This window comes from Melanerpes formicivorus, unplaced genomic scaffold, assembly GCF_026170545.1.
Source record: "Melanerpes formicivorus ecotype bairdi unplaced genomic scaffold, bMelFor1.0.p_v2 SCAF_102, whole genome shotgun sequence".
Classification (NCBI taxonomy): Eukaryota; Metazoa; Chordata; class Aves; order Piciformes; family Picidae; genus Melanerpes; species Melanerpes formicivorus.
In genome coordinates this window covers 2029500-2042548 of record NW_027142454.1, presented here as the reverse complement: position 1 = coordinate 2042548, position 13049 = coordinate 2029500, and the positions used below count along the sequence as shown (strand labels likewise).

The window sequence follows — 13049 nt, the reverse complement described above, 5'->3', positions numbered from 1 at the left end:
TTCAGTTTTTGGCTCCCCAGATCAAGAGGGACAGGGATATAGGAGAGAGTGTCCAACAAGGGCTACAGGGATGAGGAAGGGACTGGAACATCTGCCTGAGGAGGAAAGGCTGAGAGCCCTGGGGCTGCCTAGTCTGGAGAAGAGAAGGCTGAGGGGGGACCTGATCATTGTCTGTAAGTGTCTGAGTGGGTGTCAAGAGGAAAGGGTCCAGGCTCTTTTTAGTGGTGTCCTGTGACAGGAGAAGGGGCAGTGGATGCAAACTGGAAGCCTCAGCATAAGGAGAAACTTTTTTGGTGTGAGCCCTGGAGCAGGCTGCCCAGAGAGGTTGTGGAGTCTCCTGCTCTGGAGACTCTCAAGACCCATCTGGATGGTTCCTGTGTGACCTGCCCTGGGTGTCCCTGCTGTGGCAGGGGGGTTGGACTGGGGGATCTAGGGAGGTCCCTTCCAACCCCTCCCATTCTGTGATCCTATGATAGAGGTGTTCAGGAACACCCACAGCTGATCTAAAGATCCTTCCCATGCAAACAGTAACTCAGCAGTAAACTGTCTGCCACCAGACACCTCCAAACCCAAGACCTGCATCAACTCTAAACCCTTGGAAGGTTTGTGACTAGAAAATGCACTCTCATTTAGTATCAGTCAGGGTTGGAAGGGACCACAAGGATCAGCCAGTTCCAACCCCCCTGCCATGGGCAGGGATACCCCACACTACATCAGGCTGCCCACAGCCTCAGCCAGCCTGGCCTTAAACACCTCCAGGGACAGGGCCCCAACCACCTCCCTGGACAACCCATTCCAGGCCTTCACCACTCTCATGGGGAAGAACTTCCTCCTCACCTCCAGCCTCAATCTCCCCACCTCCAGCTTCATTCCATCCCCCCCACTCCTATCACTACCTGAGATCCTGAGCAGTCCCTCCCCAGCCTTCTTGGAGCCCCCTGCAGATACTGGAAGGCCACAATGAGGTCACTTGGGAGCCTTCTCTTCTCCAGACTGAACAGCCCCAACTCCTTCAGTCTGTCCTCACAGGAGAGCAGCTCCAGCCCTCTGCTCATCCTCCTGGCCCTGCTCTGGACACCTTCCAGCACCTCCACATCCCTCTTGGAATAGGGACTCCAGAACTGAAGGCAGGACTCCAGGTGGGGTCTCCCCAGAGCTGAGCAGAGGGGGAGAATCACCTCCCTTGCCCTGCTGGCCACACTTCTCCTGCTGCAGCCCAGGATCTGGTTGGCTTTCTGGGCTGCAAGTGCACACTGAGAGCTCCTGGTGAGCTTCTCCTCCCCCAGCACCCCCAAGGCTCTCTCCTCAGGGCTGCTTGCCAGCCAGTCCCTGCCCAGCCTGGATTTGTGCCTGGGGTTGCCTCCACCCAGCTGCAGGACCCTGCCCTTGCTCTTATTGAACTTCATGAGGTTGGCTTGTGCCCACCTCTCCAGCCTGCCCAGCTCCCTCTGGATGGATCCCTTCCCTCCAGCCTGTCTGCTGCACCACACAGCTTGGTGTCATCAGCAACCCTGCTGAGGGTGCACTCAGTGCCACTGTCCATGGCACCCACAGAGATGTTGAACAAGCCTGGTCCCAGGACTGCTCCCTGAGGGACTCTGCTTGTCCCTGGCCTCCCCTGGGCCATGGAGCCATGGACAGCCACTCTCTGGGTGCAGCCATCAAGCCAGTTCTGTATCCATCTTGTGGTCACCCATCACACCCATGTGTCACCAGCCTGGAGCCCAGGCTGTGGTGCAGGACAATGTGGAAGGCTTTGCTCAGCTCCAGTTCCTACCCTGGTAGGTGTGTTAGACTCTGGGCTGCTCTTCAAACCCAAACTCCAAGCAAGGGAGGCAGGGAAAGCATCAGGTTTATGTCACTGTTTATCTTATTGGGGACACAGAGGCTGAACCTGCTGCTTGATTATCTGTCTGTGAGTGCAGTGGTGCACACCTATGCCCTGGGAGTCTGGTTATTGTTAATTGCAGCTTACATGCCTTTTCCTTCCTGTCTGCCAGGTTTGGTCACTGGCCATGGTTGCCACTGATCTCTGTCTCGGACCGAAGTCTGACCCAGATTTGGAGATACCTTGGGCACAACATCCCTTTGGACGTCAATTACTGGAGTCCTTGTAGGTGCTGGAATGCTGGGGAGGGCTTGGGGGGAGCTTGCTGAAGCAGAGCCCACCACAACTAAGCTGTGGAGGTGGATTTGAAGTAGTTTCACAGCAGCTGTTTCCTCCCCTCCCCCCCACCCCCTGCCCCACCTCAGGCCTAAGGTGCATCAAGCCAGGAAGCTGGAAGCATGTTTATGGCATGCAGGAGGCAGCATTTGGCCTCCCATCCAGCATCCAGATCTTTCTTGGCTTAAAGTTGAGCAACAGGCCAGGGTGCCATAGGAGCTCTGCTTTCCAGCACGCCCACAAATGCCTGACTTGAGGATTTTGGTTTCCTGCTCCCCACCTCCTAAATGAGCGTCTTGGTTGCAGCTGATTTCACCTTCCCCTTCCCTGTTGCCATATGGCATTCCTGGGCAGTCATTCCACTGCTCTGAGAGCCAAGTGCTGGCTGCAAACATCCTCCTGCCTGTGAATCTGCTCAGGAGAGGAGACAAATTAGTGACTGACAGACCCTGTCTGGAGTTCTGTGGTGTGTTTTGCAGGCTCTTGCTTTCGATGCAGCTCTTGCCTGCCCTGTGGCAGCGGTAAGGTGGGGGAGGACAGGTGGTTCTTCCTTGCTCTGATTCTTCAGAGCAACCCAGGAACTTCACAGCCAGCCAGAAAACCTGTGGTGGGCCTCAACACCTAGATGCAAGAGGCTTCCACACAGAAGGTTTTGGCCAAAAAAACAAGAACCAAACAAAAATGTGGTGGCTGGGGATGAGTAATGGCTGCAGTTTTACACCCAGTGCAGAGCACTCCTGTGCACCTCGTTATGGGGCTAATCAGGCCATGAGCACTGCTGGATCTCCAGAGCTCCCATCTTTCTCACAGCTCTTTGCAGGAGAAAGTCTTGGCTCCTCAAAGGTGTGACAGGAAAGACAACCCAGTCCTGCAAGGCTTGTGCCTGCTGTGAGCAAGGGGCCAGGACCCACACCAATGTATGCAGCAGGCTCCAAGTTGGTGTCTTAGCTCAGAGCCAGACAGAGGTTCTGTTAGCTCTTCCAGAAGGGGTAAAAGAGGAAGGCTGAGACAAAGGATTGGAAAGCTCCAATGGAAATGCTGTTCATAGCTACCTAAACCAGTACCAAGCATATAGAAGACACAAAAATCCATAGTCTGGGCTCAACACAGGGCTCCATCAAGCCAAAGCTTCACACAAACCTCCCTTTAAACCAGGCTGACAAACCCAGGCCTTCGTGCCCCACCTCTACCAAGCCTCTCTGCCCCCCATACCAAACCACTGTGGCACAGCTACAATTTCAGCTTGGCAGCTCCAGGCCCCAGTTAGGCTGCTCCAGGCCCCAGTTAGGCTGCTCCAGGCCCAATGGGCAGCATGGCCTAATGGGCAGCATGGCCAAGGCCAACACCAGGCCTCCCCTGCAAGAGCTAACGGCTTGTGTGCCCTCCCAGGAGGAGAGAGGGAAGGGGGAAAAAAAGGGAAGCAAAGTGACTCTGCAGCCAGTTTTGTAGGGATGCAGGACATCTGGGAATGAAATACACTTTGTGGTCCACCTCCTGGACACTGTGGACCTCCTGGAGGTCTGTAGCTTCATGGTTGGTAAAGGCACCTAGCCTCCGAACCCTCGCAGTTAGTTCCTCTGGTGGTGCCGCTGAGCTCCGCCCGCTCCTCACCCTCTCTCTGTGCTGTTTGTTCCCCAGGCTGGCTCATTACTCACAGCTCCACGATGTGCAGACCCTGGCCATGCTCTGCAGCGTGTTTGAAGCCCAGTCCAGGCTCCAGGGATGCCCAAACTCCTCCGTGCCCTTCCCTCAGCGCGCCTCCAACCTGGCCTCCCACAGCCGATACGTACGGGTGCCGTCTCCTGCCCCCTCCTCTTGGGTGCTTTGGAGCATCTCTCCTGTAGATGACCTGGTTTCCTCTCCTTTGCCTCTCAACAGCCCAGCTTTACCTCCTCTGGCTCCTGTTCCAGCATGTCAGATCCTGGACTTGGCACTGGAGGCTGGAGCATAGGTATGGAGACCTGGCTGGTAAAGAGGGGAAGCCGGGTTCCCTCCTGGGCTTGGGTTTTAGATGGTTCCTGTGGGGTGGGAAAAGAAGGGAGCAAGCACTCAAGGTGACTGCCTTGGCACTGAGTGGTGCCACACCCCCAGTGCTTTAGACACTTTGAGTTTGTTGGCCATGGCTGCCAGGATTAGCTGGGAATCCCTTCCTGGGGATTAAGGTCAGGCTGAGTGGCCTGCAGTTTCCTGGCTCCTCTTTCGTGCCCTCTTTGAAGGCAGGAGGGACATTCACTTCCCTCCAGTCCTCAGGCACCTCTCCCAGTCACCGTGATCATTCAGTGTTTATCAAGGCTGGCCTCAGTGTCATCAGCCAGCTAATTGCAGAGGGTTCAGAGGGGAAAAGCAATGCTGTGCTCCTTGCTTCTGCCACTGGAAAAACAGCAGCAGGCAGGCAGGTTGAGTTCGTGGTGCCCTGAATACCTGTGGGCCTAAGGAGGTTTGCTGCTGAGCTGTGAAGGTGTCAAAGACAAGGGCCCCAGTGTCCAAGCTGAGGCTGTTGGCCAATTCCTGACTGGTAGAGTTAGGTAATGGTTGGACTCCATCATCCTGAAGGTCTTTTTCAGCCAAAATGATTCTGTTCTAGGATTCTAGGATGGCCTGGAGCAGCAGCAACCCCCTTGGCACCAAAGCTGGGACTTTTCAGGGCAATAAGAAAGCATCTGTGATGTGGGGAGGAGTGAAGAGAAGGGGGTTTAAGGGAGCTGCTGTTGTCCTGTAGTGGTCATTAGCAGGCTTCTCCCTGCCCCTGAGGAAGTGCCTTGCATGCAGAGGCCCCTGCTAGGTCACACCAGCCCCGGTGGTGAGAGTCCTCCCTGCCTAGGGAAGAGGAACCCAGGCCTGATGCAGATAATGTTCCCAAGCCAGCTCCATGGGATTGGTTCTCTGGATGCCTTCTGTCTAAAGTGGAAGGCGAAAGGGATCCCTCCACGTTAGATTTCTCTGTCTGATGATGACAGAATCCCAGCATGGAGGGGGCTGGAAGGATCCTCTGGGGATGGTCTACTCCAACATCCCTGCAGAAGCAGGGGCACCCGCAGCAGCTTGCCCGGGATGCACTATCCAGCTGGGGTTGGAATCTCTCTCTTTAGAGAAGGAGACTCCACAACCTCTCTGGGCAGCCTGCTCCAGGCCTGCAGCACCCTCATGATCCCCATTCCCATTCCATCTTGACAAGTGGAGCTTGGCCCCTGGTTTGCTGAGGCAGGGTGGTGTCTGCAGGAAGGTTCGAGGCGGTGTCTGCAGGAAGGTTCGAGGTGATGTCCCCATACCTTAGGGAGAAACCCTGGCAGTGCCTGCCTGTGGCCTTCCTCTCTCCCTCCTCATCCTGCTTTTGAGAAAGGCTGTGCTCATGGGTGCTGTATGCTCACAACCCCTTTGGTGCTTGCAGCAAACAAGGACCCAGAGCAGGCCTCCACGCCCTGGTGTGAGTCCTCCCCGGATGACTTCCGCTACGGCAACCTGACCTACCCTGACCACCGGGAGCGGGAGAAGGACCAGCACGAGAAGAACAAGAGGTAGGCTACAGCATGCCTTGGGGGTCCTCAGGGCTGTGGGACTCCCAGAATCAACCAGGTTGGGAAAGACCTCAGAGATCATCAAGTCCAACCTATCACACACTACCCAGCACCTCCTGACAACTCAACCGTGGCTCCAAGTGCCACGTCCAAGCCTTTCCTGAACACCTCCAGGGATGGGGACTCCACCACCTCCCTGGGCAGCACATCCCAAGGGCCAATTACTCTTTCTGGGAAGAACCTTCTCCTCTGTGCCCAGCTCAGCTGGAACTCTGCAGCCAGGTCTCTGTTGGTGCTGTGAAGCACCACACCTGCCCCTGGGCCTTTCCATTCAGGTGGTTCAAGCGGCAGACTGCAGATGAGCCCAGCTGGGCTTGCATGTGGTGTCACAGTGTCACAGAACTTGAGAGGTTGGAAGGGACCTCCAGAGATCATCCAGTCCAAGCCCCCTCTGCCAGAGCAGGGTCACCCAGGGTAGTCTGCACAGGAAGGCATCCAGGTGGGGTTGGAAAGTCCCCACAGAAGACTCCCCAACCCCCCTGGCAGCCTGCTCCAGGGCTCTGTCACCCTCACTGGAAAGTTTCTCCTCCTGTTGAGGTGAAGTCTTCTCTGTTCCAGTTTGCATCCATTGGTGCTTGGCTTTATTGCTGTGCACCACCCACCAGAGCTTGGCTCCCTCCTCTTGCCCCCCACCCCTCAGCTATTGATAGACATTGATCAGATCCCTTCTCAGCCTTCTCCTCTCCAGACTAAACAGCCCCAGGGCTCTCAGTCTCTCCTCACAGGGGAGCTGCTCAAGTCCCCTAATCATCCTCAGGGCTCTCCCTTGGCCTCTCTCCAGCAGGTCTCTGTCTCTCTTGACCGGGGGAGCCCAAAACTGGACACAGGATTGCAGCTGTGGTCTGAGCAGGGCAGGGCAGAGAGGCAGCAGAACCTCCCCAGCCCTGCTGGCCACTCTTTCCTTGCTGCCCCTCAGGATCCCATTGGCTCTCTTGGCCCCCAGGGCACATTGCTGTCCCATGGAGAGCTTGCTGCCCAGCAGCACTCCAAGGTCTTCCTCCATGGAGCTGCTCTCCAGCAGGGCAGCTCCTCACCTGTCCTGGTGCCTGCTGTTGTTCCTCCCCAGATGCAGGGCCCTGCACTGGTCCTGACTGAGCTTCATGAGCTTTGCCTGTAGCCAGCTCTCGTTGGATGGCCTCACAGCCTGAGGGGTGTCAGCCACCCCCCCAAAAGTCTTGTATCATCTGTAGGTGGCCAAGGTTGGGACCCCAGAGTGCAGTCCCCCCACTGAGTGCAGAAGCAGTGAAGGCCAGACCAGCTGGTGCTCAGCAATGCTCCAGCAGCACGTGGGAAGTAACCCTCAGCTCTTGTAGCAACGTGAGCTGGTTGTGTAGCCACTGGGAAGAAGATTACAGCCACAGCCCTTGAGAATCACTGAGGTGGATGACAACCCAGGGCAGATTCAGGTTGGGCATCACAGGGAAGCTTTTCACAATGGAGGTGGTGAAATACTGGAACAGGTTGCCCGGGGATGTGGCTAAGGCCTCTGGAGCCATTCAAGATCAGACTTGATGTGGCCCTGGGCAGCCTGAGCTAGGTGGAGGCATCCCTGCTGGGTGCTGAGCCCAGAGAGTGGTGGTGAATGGTGCCACAGCCAGCTGGCAGCCAGGCACCAGTGGTGTGCCCCAGGGAGCAGGGCTGGGCCCTGTGCTCTTTAACATCTTCATGGATGATCTGGAGCAAGTTTGCAGCTGACAGCAAGCTGGGAGCAGAGGTTGGTCAGTGAGAGGGCAGAAGGGCTCTGCAGAGGGACCTTGCCAGGCTGGGCAGATGGGCAGAGGCCAACAGGATGGCATTCAACAAGTCCAAGTGCCAGGGGCTGCACTTTGGCCACAGCAACCCCAGGCAGAGCTACAGGCTGGGGCCAGAGTGGCTGAGAGCAGCCAGGCAGAGAGGGACCTGGGGGTGCTGACTGACAGCTGTCTGAACATGAGCCAGCAGTGTGCCCAGGGGGCCAAGAAGGCCAAGGGCATCCTGGCCTGCATTAGGAACAGTGTGGCCAGCAGGAGCAGGGAGCTCATCCTGCCCTGTGCTCAGCACTGGTTAGGCCACACCTTGAGTCCTGTGTCCAGTTCTGGGCCTCTCAGTTTAGGAAGGACATTGAGAGACTTGAAGGTGTCCAGAGAAGGGCAACAAGGCTGGGGAGAGGCCTTGAGCACAGCCCTGTGAGGAGAGGCTGAGGGAGCTGGGGTTGCTTAGCCTGGAGAAGAGGAGGCTCAGGGGAGACCTTCTTGCTCTCTCCAACTCCCTGCAGGAAGGTTGGAGCCAGGTGGGGGTTGGTCTCTTCTCCCAGGCAGCCAGCACCAGAACAAGAGGACACAGTCTCAAGCTGTGTCAGGGGAGGTTCAGGCTGGAGGTGAGGAGAAAGTTCTTCCCAGAGAGAGTTGTTGGCCCTGGGGATGTGCTGCCCAGGGAGGTGGTGGAGTCCCCATCCCTGGAGGTGTTCCAGAGGGGATTGGATGTGGCACTTGGTGCCATGCTCTGGTCATGAGGTCTGTGGTGCCAGCTTGGGCTCGATGATCCTCGAGGTCTCTTCCAAGCATAGTGATACTGTGAGACTGTGACTTTTGAGGGTCTCTTCCAACCCAGTGCCATCTGTGACCCCTGTTTGTTCTGTAGGCTCCTGGATCCTGCCAACACTCAGCAGTTTGATGACTTTAAGAAGTGCTATGGGGAAATCCTCTATCGCTGGGGCCTGCGAGAGAAGCGAGCTGAGGTGCTCAAGTTTGTCTCTTGTCCTCCTGATCCCCACAAAGGGATTGGTGAGTATCTGCCTCTGGGCTGCTGCAGCTGCCCCAGCCCAGCCCTGCCTCTGCCTCTGGAGCTTGGCAACGCCTGCTCACCAGGATCACAGATCACCCAGGCCCACAGATGTTAGGAGTTGGAAGGGACCTTGGAGACCTTCCAGTCCAAGCCCCCTGCCAGAGCAGGAGCAGAGAATCCAGCACAGGTCACACAGGAACACATCCAGACAGGGCTGGAAAGCCTCCAGAGAAGGAGACTCTACATCCTCTCTGGACAACCTGTTCCAGTGCTCTGTGACCCTCCCAGTGAAGAAGTTGCTCCTCATGTTGAGGTGGAACCTCCTGTGCTGGAGTTTCCATCCATTGCCCCTTGGCCTATCCCAGGGTGCAAGTGAGCAGAGCCTGTCCCCTCCCTCTTGACCCCCAGCCCTCAGATATTTATAGGCATTTATTAGATCCCCTTTCAGCCTTCTCCAGACTGCACACCCCCAGGGCTCTCAGCCTCTCCTGCCCAGGCAGTGCTGCAGTCCCTTCAGCATCCTTGGAGCCCTCCCTTGGCCTCTCTGCAGCAGATCCCTGTCCCTCTGGAGCTGGGGAGCCCAGAACTGGGTGCAATATTCCAGGTGAGGTCTCACCAAGGCAGAGCAGAGGGAGAGGAGAAGCTCCCTGGATCTGCAGGCCTCACTCTTCTGAATGCCTCTCAGGATCCCATTGGCCTTCCTGGCCCCCAGGGCACATTGCTGACCCATGGAGAACTTCCTCTCCACCAGCACTCCCAGGTCCCTCTCCACAGGGCTGCCCTCCAGCAGGTCACCTCCCAGCCTGGACTGGTGCAGTTTATTCTTCCTTGCCAGGTGCAGGACTCTGCACTTGTCCTTGTTAAAACTCATTAGGTTCCCCAGGTGGGCTGAAAATTGTCCTTAGCTCTGCCAGCAAATGGGTTTGGCTTCTTCACAGCTCTGGGTGGAGGTGAGGCTGGCTCCAGGGCTTTGTAGGCTGCAACATGTCTCCAGCAAGGCTGAAAGGACACAAAGAGCTGTGCTGGGGATATTCAGCTGCTAGCAATTCTTCATTCCCTCTGAGTCCAGACATGCAGCCCCTTAATCTCTGCCTCTGGGCTGCATTGGGCAAGATTTCCAGCCTTGGGGGAGCTGGCCAAGAAGTGGGCAAATGGAACATTTATCCCCCAAATGAGAGCCCTTATGGTGGGGGCCTTGCAGTGCTTCAGGGGGGGTCTAAGAGAGCTGGGGACAGACTCTTCAGCAGGGTTTGCTGTGCCAGGCCAAGGGGTGATGGTTTGAACTGGAGGAGGGAGATTCAAACTGGAAAGAAGGCAGAAATGTTTTGACCCTGAGGGTGGGGAGAGCCTGGCCCAGGTTGCCCAGAGAGGTGGGAGATGTCCTGTCCCTGGAACCATTCCAGGTGAGGTTGGCTGTGGCTGTGAGCAGCCTGCTGTGGCTGCAGAGGTCCCTGCTGAGTGCAGAGGGGTTGGACTGGGTGAGCTTGAGAGGTCCTCTCCAACCCAAGCCATCCTGTGAGTCTGTGATAGTATTTTCAGCAACAGAGGTGCTCAGAGCTGCTGCTTAAGGACAGCTGCCCAAAAGTCTTCTTCCTTAGGCCCCTGAGAAGGAGACACTGGGAGGAGAGAGGCAGGTGAGAGATGCCAGGGGAGCAGCAGTTGTCTCACTTTGGCACCAGGGACTCCTCTTGAGGAGTAACTGGAGTGAAAATTGGTGGCTTCAGCAGTGGCTATTGCCCCTCCATGGCTGACAGGCACAGCTGGAGTCCACCCTGCTCTCTGTGGTGGGCAGCAAAGGCTGCTCTTGTTTGCACCTGGTTAAACTTCACAGGGGTGAGGCAGAGGAGACCAGTGGGAAGCTCCCAGCTGTAGTTGGTGGGCCAGCCTGTGCCCCAGCCCAGCAATCTCCCAGATGGAGACAGGATCCTAGAAGCCCAGCATGGTGAGGGCTGGAAGGGACCTCTGCACATCACCCAGTCTGACCCCCCTGCTCCAGCAGGGCACCCACAGCAGCTTGCCCAGGGGCACAACAGCCGGGGGGGGGGGGGGGGGTTGGAATCTCTCCAGAGCAGAAGACTCCACAACCTCTCTGGGCAGCCAGCTCCAGGCCTCCAGCACCCTCACACCAAAGAAGCTTCTCCCTCTGCTCAGGGGGAGCCTCCTGGCTTCCAGCTTGTGCCCACTGCCCCTTCTCCTGGCCCTGGGCACCACCGAAGCTGACCTCTCTGTAGGACACCCCACACTGAGACACTGCTCCCAGCCTGGAGAGCCAGGCCTCTTGGGCAGTGGGTTCTGGGGACTCACCTGTCGAAGGGGAGGGGGCTATGTGGGAGCTCTTTGTCCGTGGCCCTGCCCCCTCTGACTGTCTGTCTGTGTGTGTGTGTCTCCCGGGGGCAGAGTTCGGGGTGTACTGCAGCCACTGCCGCAGCGAGGTGCGGGGCACCCAGTGCGCCATCTGCAAGGGCTTCACCTTCCAGTGTGCCATCTGCCACGTGGCAGTGCGGGGCTCCTCCAACTTCTGCCTGACCTGCGGCCACGGGGGCCACACCAGCCACATGATGGAGTGGTTCCGGACCCAGGAGGTGTGCCCCACCGGCTGCGGCTGCCACTGCCTGCTGGAGAGCACCTTCTGAGCGCCCCCGCCCGCCGGCCGGCCGGGGCCGCCCACCCAGCTCCCCGGCGCCTCCCCGCGGCTCCCCGGCGGCTGGGCTGGAGCGGCCTGCCCGCAGGGAGCTTCGCGAGGTGCTTCCAGATTTGCTACTCTTCCCAGGTTGCTTTCAGCCCGGCCTGGGCAAGCTCCCCCTGCCCATTGCTGGCGATGGACGGGCAGGCCGGAGGCGGCCCCCGCTGCGGCAGCTGCCTGCGTGGACGTCGGCTGCTCTGCCTCGGGATGAGGAGGGCTTTGGGAAGAGCTCACCTGGCAGAGCCAAACTCCCTGCAGCTCTCTTGTGTCTCCACAGGAGGCTGCTGACAGGGCTCAAAGCGAGCTAAAGAGTTGTCTCTGCAGAGGGAAAGCAGAAATCTTTCACTGGGGGAGGGGAGGGGGGCTGGGAACTGCACTCGAAGGGCAGACAGTCTGTGGGGCTGTGCTCAGAGCTACTTCTGGAAGCAGCAGGGTCCTTGGTTGCTTGGTTGGTTGGGTTTGGTGTTCTTTACATCCTTTAGATTCCCCTAGAAAGCAAAAGAAGGAAACAGCATTTCTGGGGATGACTTCCTAAACAGCTTCCCACTCCTTGGCTGCTGCCTGCCCTGAGGCCACTGGGATTGGCTCTCTTCTTCCAGCAGTTTCCTTACCTTTACTCCTAAGGTGTCTCCTCCTCTGACTGGGTGATGTAATGCACTTTAACTTGCCTGTCCCTTTGACACAACCCTGATGCCTGGGAAAGTTGGAGGTGGCTGGGAAAGTCTCCATGGCTGGTGGGGGTTTGGAAAGCCTCAGCTCCTGTTCTGACCCTGGCTCCCTGCAGCTCCTTTTGGCGTCCTCCCTCCAAGCTCTCTGAAGGGAATGGATGAAGAATGTGAGACTTGCTGCTGGTGTGCCGGAGGCAGGGGGCTCCTGAGCTAGGGAGGCAGCCAATTCTAGAGGGAAAAGAGTGGGGGAAGGGTGGAGGGATTCACAGAGGCAAAAGGTTTGTGCCTTCTCTCCCTGGGGAGCTTCCACCGGAGGCTGTACCAGATGGATCCCGCTGGGTGATGCTGCCAGGTGGTGGTGTGCCCACCCTGAGGCGCAGATTGTGCCTCCCTACAGCAGGTTTCAGCCTGGGCTTTGGTTTGGGGCAAAATGTGAGCAGGGGTGAGCCTGCTGGAGGTAATCCAAGCCTGTAGCAGTGCTGATGCCATTGTCCCACACTTGCCTGCTGAGCAGGGGCAGGAGCCGTGGCTGCTGCCAGGCTCAGGGGCCGTGGCTGCTGCCCGGCTCTGCTCTGACTCGGTCCGTGGGGTCCTGCCATGGGACAGAGAGCTGCTGGGGAAACTTCAACATTAAAGTTATTTTTTTAAGTGCTGCTCTGCTGGCTCTTGGTGTCACTCTGCACGTTCCCCAACTGTGGGGAGCTCCCAGCAGCTCTCCCCCCCCCCCCAGCATGATGGTCAGCATTGCACCCCCCAGCCAGCTCCCAGGAGGTCCCACGCTGCATACCTCTGCCCTGTGACAGCATTGTGGCAGCTGTGGGACTCCCAGCCCTGAAACAGCCTCAGTTTGTCCCAGGGGCAGGTTTATGTTGGACATTAGGAGAAGATTCTCCCCCAAAAGGCTTCTCAGACACTGGAAGAGGCTGCCCAGGGAGGTGGTTGAATGCCCATCCCTGGAACTGGCTCAAAGAGGCAGAGCTGCGGTGCTGAGGGCCAGGGTTTAGCAGCAGCCTTGGGAGAGTTGGAGGATGGTTGGACTGGATGATCTTAAAGGGCCTTTTCCAACTGAAGTCGTTCTCTGTGTGGTGCCACCATGCCACACCACCCTGGGAAAGCAAAACTGGGAGGTGTGTGAGCTCTTGGTGAGCCAAACCCCACCTCCTGCCTTTTGGGGAGGCCCTGGGCAAGCATCTGGC

At 57.7% G+C, this 13049-nt stretch overlaps 1 protein-coding gene across 2 annotated transcripts in view; it reads left to right on the top strand.

Moving 5' to 3' along the window:
- Positions 1-12501, top strand: part of WDR59 (WD repeat domain 59) — a 77745-nt gene extending 65244 nt beyond the window's left edge. For both annotated transcript variants that reach the window (XM_068166523.1, XM_068166522.1), the window contains 6 exons: positions 2001-2113; positions 3803-3950; positions 4043-4115; positions 5553-5679; positions 8359-8501; positions 10900-12501. In XM_068166523.1, coding sequence (XP_068022624.1) covers positions 2001-2113; positions 3803-3950; positions 4043-4115; positions 5553-5679; positions 8359-8501; positions 10900-11135 — 840 coding nt within the window. In that variant the 3' untranslated portion in view covers positions 11136-12501. The remainder of the gene's footprint in view (positions 1-2000; positions 2114-3802; positions 3951-4042; positions 4116-5552; positions 5680-8358; positions 8502-10899) is intronic.
- The last annotated feature ends 548 nt before the right edge of the window (positions 12502-13049 follow it).